This window comes from Bufo gargarizans, chromosome 2 (assembly GCF_014858855.1).
Source record: "Bufo gargarizans isolate SCDJY-AF-19 chromosome 2, ASM1485885v1, whole genome shotgun sequence".
Lineage (NCBI taxonomy): Eukaryota > Metazoa > Chordata > Amphibia > Anura > Bufonidae > Bufo > Bufo gargarizans.
This window is the reverse complement of record NC_058081.1, coordinates 614,313,480-614,331,163: the sequence shown is the minus strand read 5'-3', so window position 1 is coordinate 614,331,163 and position 17,684 is coordinate 614,313,480. Positions and strand designations below refer to the sequence as shown.

Sequence of the window (17,684 nt, the reverse complement as noted above, 5' to 3'; positions counted from 1 at the left end):
CCAGAGGCAATTACTATGGAGAAGGGGAATGATGTCCAAAACAAATGTAATGTCTACCTCCTCAAATGGATTTGAGAACACTATGGTTTAAAGCAGGCATCCTCAAACTGCGGCCCTCCAGCTGTTGTAAAACTACAACTCCCACAATGCCCTGCTGTAGGCTGATACCTGTAGGCTGTTCAGGCATGCTGGGAGTTGTAGTTTTGCAACAGCTGGAGGGCCGCAGTTTGAGGATGCCTGGTTTAAAGGAATACTCCATACAGAAATGTGTTAAAATGAGCATAGCTCAGGCCGCATCATTAATTAGGTGCACCACCAGAAGCCTGTGCGCCTGGAGGAAAAACTGCTGCAGCAGTTTTTACTCCCGTTTCCAGACATAATTGTACGTAAATTTGTCAGGGCCGATGTTCTGGCCCCTACCATTTCCAGCGATAAAACACCCATGTGATAAAATATTGTCACACGGGCATTAAAGTCAGTCTTTCAACTTTTTTATATTTTCTTTTAAACCTAAGGCTAGTTTCAAACTAGCGTTAAAGCAATCCGGCAGGCTTTCTCGGCATAGCAAGATAGCGCCATTCACTGCCGGGCAGATTGACTATATTGGGAACCAGCAGGGACCTAGCCTCTCCCAATGATTCATGCTGGAATTTGGCTGTACAAAAACTTGCACGCAGCAATATCTGTCCGTCTGAATACCGCCATAAATTATAGTCTATGGGGTCTGGCAGGAACGCAGCACTATCTGACTATGCCGGATCCGGAGAACCCCAGCAGGCAATTCTTCTGCTGAAACAGCCTGGTGGATTGATTTAACGCTAGTGTGAAAATAGCCTAAAACTGGTTTGGTGAAACTTGTAAATGACCCCCACCGTGTTATGCATAATGCATGGTCTGAGCAGACAGGGCACGACACAATAACGGAAGTCATGCCGAACTAGCATTTGCTCATTCATTGGGTGACTAGCAGCACCTTTATACAGTAATGCTTTGGCCGGTGTAAAAGGGCCCTAATTTAGGTATAGGGCTGCAGCTATCGTCTATTTTTGTAATCGAGTATTCTATCAATTAATCAAGTACTCTAATAACAAAAAACTTTCCTGTTACCTCTCTGTAGGGGCACCGCTCCACAGCTCATCCATCTTCTCCGCGCGCTGCACTGTCCTCACACAGTGCCAGGACATAGTGAGCGTTCACGCTCACTTTGTCCTGATGTGTCAGGATCCTGTGCAGCGTGGCACGGGCCGGCGGGTGACCACGGAGCAGTAAGTAATAGCAAGAGCTTCACTCGTGCTCCGTGGTCACATGACAAAAATTTGTATCGTGGATTTTTTGGTGTCGAGTTACTTGATTCAATCGAGTAATCGTTTGAGCCCCATTTAGGTACATATGTAAGGCCCCTTTCACACGGGCGAGTATTCCACGCGGATGCAATGCGCGAGTTGAACGCATTGCACCCGCACTGAATCCTGACCCATTCATTTCTATGGGGCTGTGCACATGAGCGGTGATTTTCACGCATCATTTGTGCGTTGCGTGAAAATTGCAGCATGCTCTATATTCTGTGTTTTTCACGCAACGCAGGCCCCATAGAAGTGAATGGGGCCACGTGAAAATCGCAAGCATCCACAAGCAAGTGCAGATGCGGTGCGATTTTCACGCACGGTTGCTAGGAGACGATCGGGATGGAGACCCGATCATTATTATTTTCCCTTATAACATGGTTATAAGGGAAAATAATTACATTCTGAATACAGAATGCATAGTACAATAGCGCTGGAGGGGTTAAAAAAATAAAATAAAAATTAAACTCCCCTTAATCCACTTGATCGCGCAGCCCGGCTTCTCTTCTGTCTTCTTTTTTGCTGTGTGCAGGAACAGGACCTGTGGTGACGTCACCCGGTCATCACATGGTCCGTCACATGATCTTTTACTATGGTGATGGATCATGTGATGACCGGAGTGACGTCACCACAGGTCCTTTTCCTGCACACAGCAAATAAGAAGACAGAAGAGATGCCGGCTGTGCGATCAAGTGGATTAAGGTGAGTAAAAAAAAAAAATGAAATTTTAACCCCTCCAGCGCTAATGTACTATGCATTCTGTATTCAGAATGCTATTATTTTCCCTTATAACCATGTTATAAGGGAAAATAATACAATCTACACAACACCGATCCCAAGCCCGAACTTCTCTGAAGAAGTTTGGGTACCAAACATGCCGATTTTTCTCACGCGCGTGCAAAACGCATTACAATGTTTTGCAATTGCGCGGAAAAATCGCGCATGTTCCCGCAACGTCCGTGTGTAAGAGGCCTAAGACACCCTCATATGAGCTAGAAGGTGCAATAATACCTCCAAAACCCTGACTGGATATCCATAGGTAAACTCCCATTACATGTAATGCAGCCGATGCCTCCAGGTCAATCTGCACTGTGGTGGTGACCAGGTGGTCCTCCTCGACCATTCAGTTTCAGCCCCTCCAGTTCTTGCTAGTGTTCCCTATTCACATTTATGATAGATGAACTAAGACGGGTCTACACTGCCCGAATGTTGGGCAAATTATAAGGGGATGAAAGTTTTTATGATACTCTGCCCATCTATAGGCACCGCAGATCACCTGACGAATGAGCGCAACAATCCTAAATCATATCTGGACAGGAGATTGTGCTTGTATGAACAGTCATCTTTCCGCCCAGAAGCAATGCATCTGTATGAAAACGAGCGATAGCAGTAGCCATTGCTTGTCCTTCACAGACGAGCAGGCAGTTATCGGGGCAGGAACACTTCCCTCCGGACAACTTCGTGCTCAATCGCTGCATTAGTCTATTGCACCCAAAACCAGCAATTACAGAGAATTTCCCAGAGCGGTTTGGACACACCATATATAAAGGTTAACTGCATTTTATTGCCAGAATACAGGACGCCATAAATGGCATTCTCCATGAATATTATGAGGTTGGCCTTGCTTGAACAAGGAGCAACACTGATCAAATCCAGACGTCAGCCACGAGGCAATGCAACTGGAGGCGAGCCCACACCTTGATGTCTTACTGATATAGCCACGTTTTTATATTCAGTAATTTTCTCATTTAATCAGCATCAGCGTATCATTACAATACAAAGTACCAAGAAACCTATGTACAATAAATAGTGGCCATGGAGGAGACAGATCTGTCTGGAGACTTTTTTCCTGCAACGGTAAATCTGGACACAACCACAGATTCCATGATGGTGGTCTCCTTAACGTCCGATCTGCAAAGGTTGCTGGAATACTGCAGGCACGAGGCTCGGACACCACCACCTGGTGACAATGGAGAATCCACCGAGCTGGGACGAATCTGGTCTCCACCTGGGTGTCAAGTGCTCTTGTGGGCTCTCTCTTCTACATAAAGTTGCATCTATAACACAAAGAGAAACTTGGGGTTATTGAGAAGAGAAGCACAACTACAAGAAGTGCAGGTTGGATTTGTGCACGGTCCTGGCTACCAGAGATGCAAAATGTAAAAATAAATACTAGCAGTGAAAGGGCTAAAGCTATAGGGGAGATTTATCAAAACTGCTGTAAAGTAGAACTGGCTTAGTTGTCCATAGCAACCAGATTCCAACTTTTACAGCTCCTTTGGAAAATGAAAGGGTCAATCTGATTAGTTGCTATGGGCAACTAAGCCAGTTTTCTTTTACATCAGTTTTGATAAGTCTCCCCCAGTGTTTCTGTCTCCAATTTAAAGGGGTTCTGCACTTTGTTTAAACTGATGATCTAACCTCTGGATAGATGATCAGCATCTGATCGGCGGGGGTCTGACACCCGGGACCCCTGCCGATCAGCTGTTTGCCTTCTCAAACAGCTGATCAGGGGGGGTCCCGGGTGATCGGACCTCTGCTGATCAGATGCTGACGATCTATCCAGAAGATAGATCATCAGTTTAAACAAAGTGCAGAATCCCTTTAATGTTTAACACCATCAGGTCAATAAATGGGACACACACCAAGTCAGCCACATCATCACAGCCACCTGCCTAATATTCCCTTGTGCCACCAAAACAGCCCTGACCTCTTGAGACATGGACTCGGCAGAGCAGGCCACCTTCTTCCATTGCCCCATGGCCCAGTTCTGATGCTCACATGCCCACTGTAGGTGCTTTGGGGTTTGGACATGGGTCAGCAGCTTCCACACTCTAGCTGTTGTGAAACTACAATTCCCATCATGCTTCATTCATTGCTATGACAGTTCTGAGAAGAGCAGAGGAAGTATGCATGCTGAGAGTGGTAGTTTCACAACAACTGGAGTGCCGGAGGTTGCCTACCCATGCCATAGCATTTCTTTGATGTTTTTATTTTATTTTTTTCATCTTTGTTTCATCAGTCGGTACAAACGCAGAAGTTCACCATTTTCCCCATCTCATACGAGGGTCAATTTCATAAATGTCAATTAACCTGTCTGTAGTGTGGGAAGAAACCTACATGAAAACGTACTCTGTACGGGGAGCTACCGACCTTTAATATATCAGACGTCATAGTTTTGAGAGGTATGAGACGTGGCTCTTGCATATGTACATCCTGTTCATCAGCCAGGATCCAGGGGAAATCCTACAAAAGAAGCAGAATGTCACTAAAGGCCCCTTCACGTGACCCGATGGAGCAGACGATTGTCGGGAAGGAAGCGTTCCCTTCTCACAATCACTTTCTCGTCAGTGGAGGAGAGCGCTGCATTTACAGCAAACAAGCGTCTCATTTCAGCAAATGGCATTTATTATGTAGAGAAAGTTAATACAAGGCACTTACTAATGTAATGTGATTGATCATATTGCTTCCTTTACTGGATTCAATTTTCCATCACATTATACATTGCTCGTTTCCATGGTTACAGCGGTGGCTGTGCTTGCACACTATAGGAAAAAGCGCTGGCTTAATGCACACTCCTGCGGTACTGGGTACCAGAGAGGCCGGTGCCTTTTCCTATAGTGTGCAAGCATGACCACCGCTGCTGGACTGCAGGGTGGTTATAACCTCTGGATAAAAGCAGTGTATAATGTGATGGTACTATCACTGAAGCCAACTACCTAAAACATAACCTTTAATATCAATATAATAAAAAATCATGAAGGTCCCTCACATGGAGACTGGTATACATACAAACAGACAGTAAGAAACCAAAAAAGGACCAGGTAGAAGGATAGATGTTACCAGTGGTGGACCAAGGGCAATACCATATGGGTCCCTAGTATATCCCTAGGGTATCCCTGGCCTAGTCTCTGCCCAGAGATGCACCCAGATGGTAGGAGCACTCTGTCCCCGTGGCTAAACTACCTGTCCTTAAATCGCCCTTACAACAAAAAATTGACCCATATGGATGCCTGGGTCATTCAATGTAATACAATAAATTTATGTTGGTTATTTCAATTATAGTCCTAGTCTCGACGCGTTTCCCCTTAAATGGCAAGGTTCGTCAGGAGACAAAAAAATTGGACAATCCAGTAAGTCGCTGCCAATGCACAGCGTCCACACAACAATGATTTAACAAAATCAAATCAAAGTCAAACCAAAACACTGGAGCACCCTCACGGCGGTACTCAGCTGTCAGAAATAGAGATCACAACGATAATGCAGAAGCAGATGTAGAATTTACAACGATAATGCAGATGCAGATTATAGAAGATAAATGTATACTCATCTGTTGAAACACATCCGCTCTGACCAGCAGTCTGCAGCTTGGGGTGCTCCAGGGGGCACTAAAATGAGGCTCCAATTTGTGCACTGATCCCAAAGCTATTTAAACCCTAGACAAGGCGGTCCCTAGCTATTTTACTCCAATCACAGTGCTGTTATGGGTCATGTGACCTAGTAGTCCCCGGAAATTAGAGAAAAGTGGGAGAGGTATACTTAGAATTGATCCATATACCTATGGGGCACCAGTGGCAGGCATATTGGGGTCCATCGAACATGCCGGGAAGCGTACGCTTAACCTGGCATAAGTGATTCATCCCAGCCGTAGGTGGAACGCACACCAAGACCTAAAGATGGCCGTGCGTTCCACCGCGGAGAAGCCAATCTTGGCCGTTTCTGTAATCTCTAGGATGCGGCAGCTGGATCGCAAGTGCGCTTGCGTTCCAGCGTGGCATCCTGTGGGCGTTCCACTAGTCATTTAATGTAAATCCAGCCCTCTCACCTACGGTAACAGGCATATAAGAGGTGGTGACGTCCCAGTAACGAACCAGGAAACCTTGTAACTATTTATTATCTTATGTGGGGTGATAGGGGGGTATCCTTGACCTACAAGTGGGATAGTTGTCCGCAGTTAGTGATGAATAGCGGACACGCACTCCAGCTAATGTCTATTAAATAAATAAATCACTATTTCTGCATATTAGATAAATAAATAAATCGCTATCTCTGCATATAGTGACCGTGGCTAATGTGTAAAATGAATCCAGCTAGCAAAGGAGGCAATATGGACAATCACAATACATTAGTAAGTGCCTTGTTTTAACTTTCTATGCATGATAAATGGCATTTACTGCAGAGAGAAGCCCTTTAAGGCATACTACTAGCATGGCATGTATCACCTCACTTATCAAGCCACATTTACAGTTTGCAATAATTGTGCAGTGCTGCAGCTCATTTTTTCCTCCACTAGGTGGCGCCTGTGTCCATCATACTGAAGCCTGCACATTCTGGCAGCAAAGCCTCTGGCATGATCAGGGAGTCACACAGATATCAATTTTCTCCTCGTTCAATATAGGATTAATTTTGTTGCATGCCAGACTATGAGGATTTCAAGGGCATTAGGTGCCAGATTAAAGAAGACTTACTGTACTTTAAAATGCCAGTGTGACTAAGGACTATGACATCACCATACTTGATTGCACCTTTACCTTTATAACCTGAATCTTCTCCATGTTCCTTGCAGCTGCTTCTCTTGTGTGTACAAGTAAAGTAAATGTGCACCCTGCAAAAAGTAACAAAGTGGTCACTGTGCAGAATTAGAATGGCATCAGTTACCCCCAGAAAATTACTAAAGGGCTCCAAGTGGCCCCAGTGACGCTGCATTAACCCAGACAACAGTTTCTTCATTTCCTATTACCGCCACCCAGTGGATGTTATGGGAGGTGTACCTGGAGGGTTGTTGTCCAGGACAGCATCGCAAACACTGATTTTGAGAATGAATGCCCGCAGTAACTGCTCCACATGAGACAGCAGCGAGTCAGAGCTGGAAAAGATAGAAGAGATAGAAGAACGAGGACAGCGCATGAATGCCCATTACTACGTGGCAGAGCCTGAAGGGAATCCATTTTCTAAAAATACTGTGAGGTATTCCTCAAAAAGCGATTCCCCTCTACCATCAGAAATGCCAACAGCTGACTACAAGCCATCTATGGCAAGTGCAGTAGTTGAACGTCACACCACAGAACTGCTACTTAAAAGGGGTTCTCTGGGAATGAAGAAAATAAAATTACAGAAAATATGTAAATAATACTTTATTATAAATATATATCCCCTTGTCTGGGGAGCAACCATCATGGGAAATAAAATGGCCACTGTCCTATTAGTGACACAATACCTGTCCTAATCACACAGCAGGACAAGTTACTTCACAAGCGCTGCCTCATCTTCCTCTCTGCTCTAATTGTCAGGAATTATGATCTGAATACAACTGATAAGATCTTCTGCTGAATCTCAGTAGGAATGGAGTCCATGAGAAGACACGAAGTACAGAGAGGCGGATGGAGATGTGGTAATGGAGACTGCATACAAATGCTGCTGCTCATCAGCCACATCCCCACCTCCTCTCAGTACTTCAGGTCTCCTCATGAACTCTATTCCTACAGAGATGCAGCTGAAGATCTTATTAAACTGATGAGGAGACATGAAGTAGAGAGGAGGTGGGGATATGGCTGATGAGCAGCAGCACTTGTAAGCAGTCTCCATTACCACAGTCTGCCCTGTCCATCCTCTCTGTACTTCATGTCTTCTCATGGACTCCAATCTTGCAGAGATTCAGCTGAAGATCATATTAAACGGTATTCAGGATCATAATCCCTGACAAGTAGAGTAGAGAGGAGGATGAAGCAGCTCTTTACCTCAGTTATTTGTTCTCTTGTGTCATTAGGAGAGGTTTTGTGTGTACTAATAGGTAGGTTTACGGTAGGACCCGCCTGACCTAAGACCACCATGGCGCTTGGTAGGTGGGCACAGATGTGTTTTGATCAAAATATATTGGCTAAGTGTCTCAGATTTTATCATATCAGAGTGAGGCCTTTGTACATATATAGAGCTTGCATCTACTTTACTAAGTGCATTATTATCATATTTCTGTGATTTTTTTACTAATAGGACGGCGGCCATTTTATTTCTCCTAATGATTGCTCCCTAGACAAAACAAGCCATTAAAACTAATGAAGGTATTTGGGAATATGTTTATAATAAAGTAATATATAAGTTTTCCTTGGATGGGAAAAATATTATGGTACAACAGAAGGCAGTGGACCACTTGCTATAACATGAGTTACGGCCACTACATGGACTCCAGATACTGCCATCAATAGGTCATATTGCAGAGAGTGATCCTGATTTTTCCATTACCTGATAGATAACAGAGGTGGTTGTGCAATTTCAAAAACAAATCTCTCCACTGGGTGGTGCTCTTTATCCAGGATCACAACCACCACCTTCTCCACATCATTCTGTGAAAAAAAATAAAAAAATTCTTATGGTCAAAGGATGGACTGACCGGACGGAAGAAGAACTGCTCAGCAGCAGCAGCAGCCACAGGCAATCTCCAGCAATGAGAGTCGTCGCACCTTCTCTATGAGTGGTTTCACACAGTGCAGGGTGTCCTGTATGTACCGGTTGAGTTCAGGGTGACAAGACATCTACAGACAAAAATAAACTCAACGTTAGAAAAAGTATTCCAGCTGGGTAAATTTCATTCTTCTCGTAGGGTCCTTTAACATGGACTTATATCGGGGAGAAGCTGGCACCAAAAATCATCATTCCTGTGCTGCAGATCACACAGTTTAAACGATCTGCTACTCATGAAAAAAGGGGGTCATTTACGAACATTTTTACGTCCGTTTTTGGCGTAAAAATGATGCACGGCCCCCTTTTTGCACAGCGTTCAACACATAGGAAGGTGTGGCAGGGGCATGCTCGGATCAAGGCCTGGGACTTCAGCCCCGACAAGTTTACTAACGTTTATGCTTGGAAACGGACTGGTCTAGTTTTTCTGGTGGGTGCACAGACCGCTGAAGATGCACATATTTTATGCCAAGGCCGCATACCTCATCATATATTAGATGCATCTACCGCTAGCAAAGCCGACGCAAAAGATGTAAAATGCCAGTCTTACTAAATGACCCCCAGCTGTTTCCTGTACATTGGAGGTGATTGCTTTAAATAAATGCAGCCCTCATCTTTGCCGACGATCGGGCAATTATTGGAAACGTCTAGTTCTTTCCTCAAAATTGCCTGACATATCGGTCTGTGTAAAAGGACCCTTAGGTAATCACCATCTCATTGAGGGAATGATTCTGCTGCAGGAAAATGGACTACGTTATGTTACGACTTTCCTTTGGGAGGAAAAAAAAAATACATAAAATGTATTTGGTCATCAGCTTCATTCTACCTGATCCTCGGGTTCCAAAGCAGTTACCATTTTGGTGTACAAGCCACATGCATCCTTGATCATGTATGATGTCACTTGTGTCTCAATAGTAAAGTACATCTTTCCACCGCATCCTAGTACTGAAATTGGCATTGGAGGATCTCAACCACACGCTGGATAAAGCCTCATTCACACGTCCGTGTCCAAAACAGTGAGCAGGTGGTCAGTGATGCATCCGTGGAGCTGTCCGTTTTTTGCTGTCCGTGTTTCACTGACACTGAACAGCTGAAAAAAAAAAATTCAAAGCATCTCTTCTTAATGATCCGTAAAACACGGATGCATCCGTGGTTTTCACAGACCCATAGACTATAATGGATATGATGGATCCGTGAACACAGACAAAATAGAACATGCATCCGTGCTAAAAACACTGACCCACGGACCGTGCTAAAAAAACACTGATGTCTGAATACACACATCCGTGAAACACTGACGTGTGAATGAGGCTTAACCCCTTAATTATGTAGGAACCTTTAAAGGGGTTTTATACTGATGACCTAACCTCCCCCACCGATCAGCCGTTTGAGAAGGCACCTGGGATCGCAGTAAGGCCGCAGCCCTCTTTCAGCTAAACAAGCAGGCGTTTGGAGAAGGTTGATTGTGCGGTTCTTATGTGCAAGAGTGAGATCTACAGTATAGTGGCTGCGCTTGGTATCGGAGCTCAGCCTTATTCCCTTCAATGGGGCTGAGCTGTGCCTAGGCCACGTGACCAATGAACATGACATGGCCTAGGTTAAGCTGCGAGGAGACTGCGGCGCTACTGTGAGCAACGGTACCCTCTCACACAGCTAATCGGCATGTCGGACCCCCACTGATCAGATACTGATGACATGTGCAGAGGATAGGTAATGAGTATAGAAGTCTTGGAAAACCCCTCTAATAACTATATTGAACGGGGGGGGGGGCCTCACTGGTGGTCTGCTATTACATGAATTGACTGATTAAATTGTTGGATTTAAAACATTGCTCCTGCTTCTCATCATGTTTTGCATACTATATACACCTATGTCTGGGTAATGCGCACATATTACCCTAGGTGGAGAAAGCAACCTATCCACTGGGTTCTTTGCCAAAAAAAGGGGTCATCAGTATGGGAGTGTGGTCAGGTAAGGGTAGACACATGTGCAAAAATCTAAATCCATTCTGGCTTACAAGGTTTTATCCACAAACATTTGGCACTTAGCCACAGGATAAGTAATGAATGGATGACTGCTCGGACGCCCTATGCTCATGAGTACCCAGTGCCCAATACTCCGGTCACTTCTATGGGACTGCTGGTTAAATCTCACATGTGCTCCACCTCTTCATTCACAGTTGCTGGACACTGCTATCTACTTCAGTCCAACACACAGTTAATGGGGCTGCATCATCTGAGACTTTGGTGGCATATCACTAGGATATGCCACCAGTGTCTGATAGGTGTGGGTCTTACCTCGTGGCCCCCAAAGTGAAGGAGAGCACATTGGGCATTTGCAGTGTGCTCTCCATTCCCTTCTACGGAGTTTCTAAAACAGCCAAGCAAGCGTTCAGATATTTTCAGAAATCCCATAGAGGTGAATGAAGAGTGCACTGCGCATGTACAGCCACTTCTCCATTCACGTCTATAGGACTGTCGGGAATAGCTGAGCTGGCACCCACCAATTTTGGAACTCCTATAGAAGTGAATGGAGGGTGGACGAACATGCGCAGTGTGCGGTGCTTCACTTTGGAGGGCCCAGTGTGGAGACAGATGCCGGTACCAGAGGTGGGACCCCCGCCCATCTGACACTGATGACATATCCTAGTGATGTACCACCAATGGCTGGGATGAAACAACACCTTTAATGGAGAAGCCGTGCACATGCATGACCACTGCTCAATTCTAACAGGAGAATCATGACCTTCATTCTCGTCACCTGCAGGAGTCCCGGGTGTCGGACCCCCAGCAATCATACATCTATAAGATGCTGGAAGGAAGGACGGGGGGCTGAGCACAATTACATCAGCCATAAGGTCAAGGTGACAACACCCTCTGTAGCGCAGAATACTGATGACCCTGCTGGAGCGGCTACCTGCACTGGGACATTGTACTTCTTCCTCTTCTGGAAGATCCCAATGGGATAGACTTCTCTGACGTACAGGATCAGGTGGACGGCCACCTCCAGGAACTCGCACAGTATGTCCGCCACCACTGAGGAGAGCAACAATGAACAGGACCATGGTTATTAGACAGCACATTAACAACCACCCAGCTTTCATAGAGTTCTGAATGGCAGCTCAGTATAGTTATAGAGGGTCTCTGGACTACAGATACTGATAACCTATCAGAATGGTGGGGGTCCACCATCCATACCCTCACTGATCAGCTGTTTCAGGGTGGATGGCGCTGGAGGCAGACAGCTCAGTACACAGTGTAATGGCCGTGCTGTGGTACTGCTTCCATCAAGTGCAGGGCCTTCAGCTCCATACAATGTTAGTTCCGGCAGCCCTAAACAGCTAATCTACAGGGATGGTGGGTGGAAGACCCTCACTATTCTGATAGGTCAGCTGTAGCCCAAAGAATCCATCTACTTCCACTACTCTGGCCCCGGACTTTCAGACTGGCAGGCAATAGACTATACACACAGAAGATCAGCTGAAATCACCAGCGCCCACCCTACTGAACATGGTCACACGGGGTCTTTCAGACATTCTGGCTCATAGGAGAGGATACCTGGCTCTCAGGGGCCACCACAACTGTCTGGGGCATGCTCAGGTGGGTCTACCCTTTGTAATATTTAAGAGCGCTGATCCATTTGGCGGTTCCATTAAAGGCTACTTTCACACGCACATTTTGTGCGGATCCGTCATGGACGGATTCGTTCAGATAATACAACCGCATGCATCCGTCATGAACTCCATTAAAATTCAGAGGGAGACGGATCCGTTTTCTATTGTGTCAGTGAAAACTGATGCGTCCCCATTGACTTACATTTTGTGCCAGGAGGGACCCGTTTGGATCAGTTTCATCAGACAGACAGCGTTTTGGTGTCCTCCTCCAAAGCGGAATGGAGACGGATGCATTCTCAGCGGATCCTTATCCATTCATAGAATGCAAACTGATCCGTTTTGGACCGCTGGTGAGAGCCCTGACCGGATCTCACAAAGGGAGACCCAAAACGTCAGTGTGAAAGTAGACACGTGTACATGTCTAAGCTGTGTGCACGGAGCCTGGACCGCGGATCATGGGGTCCCTGGAGAAAACAAGAGACAGGGAGCTTAGATTGTGAGCTCCACTGGGGACAGCACCACTATATAAATGCGCAAAATAAATACGTGGACGGCACACACAACCTAGATGGGTGCGCGCCTCTTGAGGGTTTGGTCCAACTCACCCTCTCAGTATCGGCACTCCGCAGTTAGGCAGAACCGCTGTACTGTCATTCACAAGGAGCCTTTTTCAGGCATGCACACAGTCATGTACGACGCACCTACAGGCACAGTGTGCCATCACATGGAGCCTCTAGGAGAAGACCACCCTAATACCCCATCTGATGGCACACAGCAGCCTACAGGTGACATGGACCCCCATACTGGACCTACCCTGCCCGAAGTTCAGATCCTGCCGAGTGATGGTGGTCATTGTCCCATCTGTGAAGAAAGAAGGAGACTTACAGTAAGGAGCTTCACCCTACAGCTGCTTGCTGTCAGTGGATGGAAACATGCACAGACATATCTTATAATCAGTGTGATAAAGAGGTCAGGGAATAGGAATGCCGGGGAACAGCTGACCTGGTGGTAATAGTCTGTACGGCTATAGCAATGTGATACCCCCGGCTCCCCGCAGCTTGTCTGCCCCCGCGACCCCCTCCTTCCTCTCCACTCTAATTTTCGGTTGTGTCTAGATTCTAGAATGGAGTTGCTCCCAGGAGGTGTGATGTCACCGGAAGAGGCGGAGACTTGTTCTATAATGGGCGGGGCCTCCCAGACTACAGCGCAGAACATCGGAGCACGTTAGTGAGGGGCAGCGGGTTGTGGCAGTGCTGCCTGTGGGTGCTCTCACACGGACTGTATGTTACAGGAGGGAGCCAGGTTATTTGCATGGGACTGTATGTTTGATGGGTTAAAGGGAAGGCAGTGATTTACATGGGACTGTAAGTAGGACAGAGGAGAGATATTATTTACATGGCACTGTATGCTGGAGGGGTTCAAAGGGATGGAAGTGATGTTATTTACATGGGACTGAATGTTGGATGGGTTAAGGCTAGGGCTACAAGAGGATGTGTCGCACAACATTGATGGATGGATTTTTTGCTACTGTCGTGTTGCAGCATGTCCCACTGCCACACCATATACTATCATTATAAAAATTGTCGTACAACAAAATGTTGCCTGACACATGTCGCTGTGTAGCCGTATTAAGGAGGGCAGTGATTTACATGGGACTGTAAGTAGGACGTATGAGAGATGTTATTTACATGGGACTGTATGCTGGAGGGGTTCAAAAAGAAAGAAGTGATGTTATTAACATGGGACTGTACGTTGGAGGGAGCAATGTTATTTACATGGGACTGTACGTTGGAGGGAGCAATGTTATTTACATGGGACTGTACGTTGGAGGGTGGTGTCCCATTGTTGCTCCGGGTGGGTATGCGCCTGTGTTCATAGGTCGCTGATGACCTTTATGTAAAGCCCACAGATAGGAACAACATGCTCCTGTTCAAAAGTGACCACCCTAAGTTCATGAAGGAATCATTGCCCTACAGCAGTGCTTCTCAATTATTTTCTGTCATGTCTTATGGGGGAAAAAAGCATTCATCTTTAAAATATCAGGCCACAGCATCATTTCCACCACTCTGATCCCCGTTGGACCTGAACTGATGACATCACGTTCATAGGCCAATCGCTGACCTCAGCACGGTTGTCAGCACTGGGGATTAGCTATTGACTCCAGTGACCGATGAGCAGGAGCAGTCCCTTAGTGGTGAATGGAGAGGTGGTCACGTTTACACAGTGTGCTCTCTTTCACTTCAGGGGGCCCCCATTATCTAGATAGGAGCGAGCTTAGGAACTACGAATATTGCCTGACCCCCTTGGTGCGTCACATCAGTGTCTTTGACCCCTGTGTGTCAGCTGACATTTACACCGGGACTATTCCAAGAGATAGCAGCCGGGTGGCTCCCCTGCAGCGAAGGCCAGGTCTTTGTATAGGAGTTAGGTGGTAAAAACTAGGGGATTGCCAGGATAGCGCTCTCAGGACTAGCCGAAATTCAAACCAGTTGTTGGTACAGTGTCTGTTACGTAACCGGGAGTCTCATTCAGTCTCATTGCCACAGGTGTATAAAATCCAGCCCCTATCCATGTAGTTTGCCATTGCCACAGGTGTATAAAATCCAGCCCTTAGCCATGCATTTGCCTTTACAAACATTTGTGAATAAATGTGTCGTTCTAAAGAGCGCTCTGAATTCCAGTGTGATCCTTAAATATGATGTAATCAATGCCACAAGTCACTTCCTGAAATGTCTTCCCCCTGATGCAGAATCACGGCGATCACACGTCCCTGCACAATTCTCCCTCACATACACTGAGCAAAAATATAAACGCAACACTTTTGGTTTTGCTCCCATTTTGCATGAGCTGAACTCAAAGATCTGAAATATTGTCTACATACACAAAAGACCCATTACTCTCAAATATTGTTCACAAATCTGTCTAAAACTGTGTTAGTGAGCACTTCTCCTTTGCCGAGATAATCCATCCTACCTCACAGGTGTGACATATCAAGGTGCTGATTAGACAGCATGAACATTGCACATGAACATCCACGCATGAACATCCACAATAAAAGGCTACTCTGAAATGTGCACAGTTTTGCCTTACTGGGGGCGGTCAGAAAACCAGTCAGTATCTGGTGTGGCCACCATTTGCCTCACGCAGTACAACACATCTCCGTCGCATAGAGTTGGTCAGGTTGTTGGTTGTGGCCTGTGGAATGTTGGTCCACTCCTCTTCAATAGCTGTGTGAAGTTGGAGAATATTGGCAGGAACTGGAACACTGTCGTATACGCCGATCCAGAGCATCCCAAACATGCTCAATGGGTGACATGTCCGGTGAGTATGCTGGGCATGCAAGAACTGGGATGTTTTCAGCTTCCAGGAATTGTGTACAGATCCTTACAATATGGGGCCATGCATTATCATGCTGCAGCATGAGGTGATGGTCGTGGATGAATGGCACAACAATGGGCCTCAGGATCTCGTCACGGGATCTCTGTGCATTCAAAATGCCATCAATAAAATGCACTTGTGTTCGTTGTCCATAACATACGCCTGCCCATACCATAACCCCACCGCCACCATGGGCCACTCGATCCACAATGTTGACGTCAGCAAACCGCTCACCCACACGACGCCACACACGCTGTCTGCCATCTGCCCTGAACTGTGAAAAATGGGGCTCATCCATGAACAGAACTCCTCTCCAATGTACCAGATGCCATCGAATGTGAGCATTTGCCCACTCAAGTCGGTTACGAGGACGAACTGCAGTCAGGTCCAGACCCCGATGAGGACGACGAGCATGCAGATGAGCTTCCCTGAGACGGTTTCTGACAGTTTGTGCAGAAATTCTTTGGTTAAGCAAACCAATTGTTGCTGCAGCTGTCCGGGTGGCTGGTCTCAGACTATCATGGAGGTGAACATGCTGGATGTGGAGGTCCTGGGCTGGTGTGGTTACACGTGGTCTGCGGTTGTGAGCCCGGTTGGATGTACTGCCAAATTCTCTGAAACGCCTTTGGAGACGGCTTATGGTAGAGAAATGAACATTCATTGCAAGGGCAACAGCTCTGGTAGACATTCCTGCAGTCAGCATGACAATTGCACGCTCCCTCAAATGCTGCGACATCTGTGGCATTGTGCTGTGTGATCAAACTGCACATTTCAGAGTGGCCTTTCATTGTGAGCAGTCTAAGGCCTTTTTCACACTTGCGTTGTCCTGATCCGGCATGTACTCCACTTGCCGGAATTACACGCCGAATCCGGAAAAACGCAAGTGAACTGAAAGCATTTGAAGACGGATCCGTCTTCAAAATGCTTTCAGTGTTACTATGGCACCCAGGACGCTATTAAAGTAGTAGGAGCAGGGAGCGGTATACTTACAGTCCGTGCGGCTCCCGGGGCGCTCCAGAATGACGTCAGAGCGCCCCATGAGCATGGATGCCATGCGATCACGTGATCCATGCGCGTGGGGCACCCTGACGTCACTCTGGAGCGCCCCAGGAGCCGCACGGACGGTAAGTATACTGCTCCCCACTACACTTTACCATGGCTGCCAGGACTTTAGCGTCCCGGCAGCCATGGTAACCATTCAGAAAAAGCTAAACGTCGGATCCGGCAATGCGCCGAAACGACGTTTAGCTTAAGGCCGGATCCGGATCAATGCCTTTCAATGGGCATTAATTCCGGATCCGGCCTTGCGGCAAGTCTTCAGGATTTTTGGCCGGAGCAAAAAGCGCAGCATGCTGCAGTATTTTCTCCGGCCAAAAAACGTTCCGTTTCGGAACTGAAGACATCCTGATGCATCCTGAACGGATTTCTCTCCATTCAGAATGCATTATCCTGATCAGGATTCTTCCGGCATAGAGCCCCGACGACGGAACTCTATGCTGGAAGAAAAGAACGCAAGTGTGAAAGAGCCCTAAGGCACACCTGTGCAATATTAATGCTGTCTAATCAGCACCTTGATGCCACACCTGTGAGGTGGGATGGATTATCTAGGCAAAGGAGAAGTGCTCACTAACACAGATTTTGGCAGATTTGTGAACAATATTTGAGAGTAATGGGTCTTTTGTGTATGTAGAAAATGTTTCAGATCTTTGAGTTCAGCTCATGAAAAATGGGAGCAAAACCGAAAGTGTTGCGTTTATATTTTTGTTCAGTGTAATTGCCTGAAATGTTGTTTCATTGCATTGTTTTCTGGTGACTCTGGAATTCTCAATAAATGATTTCATTGCTTTTGAACTGCCGAGCGTTGTCCCTATATCTGGATTTGTAGATGTCCCAGC

The 17,684-nt window shown here is 46.4% G+C and overlaps 2 protein-coding genes across 2 annotated transcripts in view; one reads left to right on the top strand and one right to left on the bottom strand.

Annotated features, from left to right (window-relative positions):
• Positions 1-3,074: 3,074 nt before the first annotated feature.
• Positions 3,075-13,550, bottom strand: MAD2L2 (mitotic arrest deficient 2 like 2). The gene is made up of 9 exons (XM_044282087.1): positions 13,414-13,550; positions 13,225-13,272; positions 11,715-11,833; positions 8,801-8,872; positions 8,583-8,683; positions 7,115-7,209; positions 6,875-6,948; positions 4,497-4,589; positions 3,075-3,400 (listed from the first exon to the last, which is right to left on the bottom strand). The coding sequence occupies exons 2-9, from the start codon at positions 13,262-13,264 to the stop codon at positions 3,359-3,361; spliced, it is 636 nt and encodes a 211-aa protein (XP_044138022.1). The 5' UTR covers positions 13,265-13,272; positions 13,414-13,550; the 3' UTR covers positions 3,075-3,358.
• Positions 13,551-13,612: 62 nt separating this feature from the next.
• Positions 13,613-17,684, top strand: part of DRAXIN (dorsal inhibitory axon guidance protein) — a 67,447-nt gene continuing 63,375 nt past the window's right edge. Inside the window, exon 1 of the mRNA XM_044278326.1 lies at positions 13,613-13,634. The gene's annotated coding sequence lies outside the window, so the exon portion shown is untranslated. The remainder of the gene's footprint in view (positions 13,635-17,684) is intronic.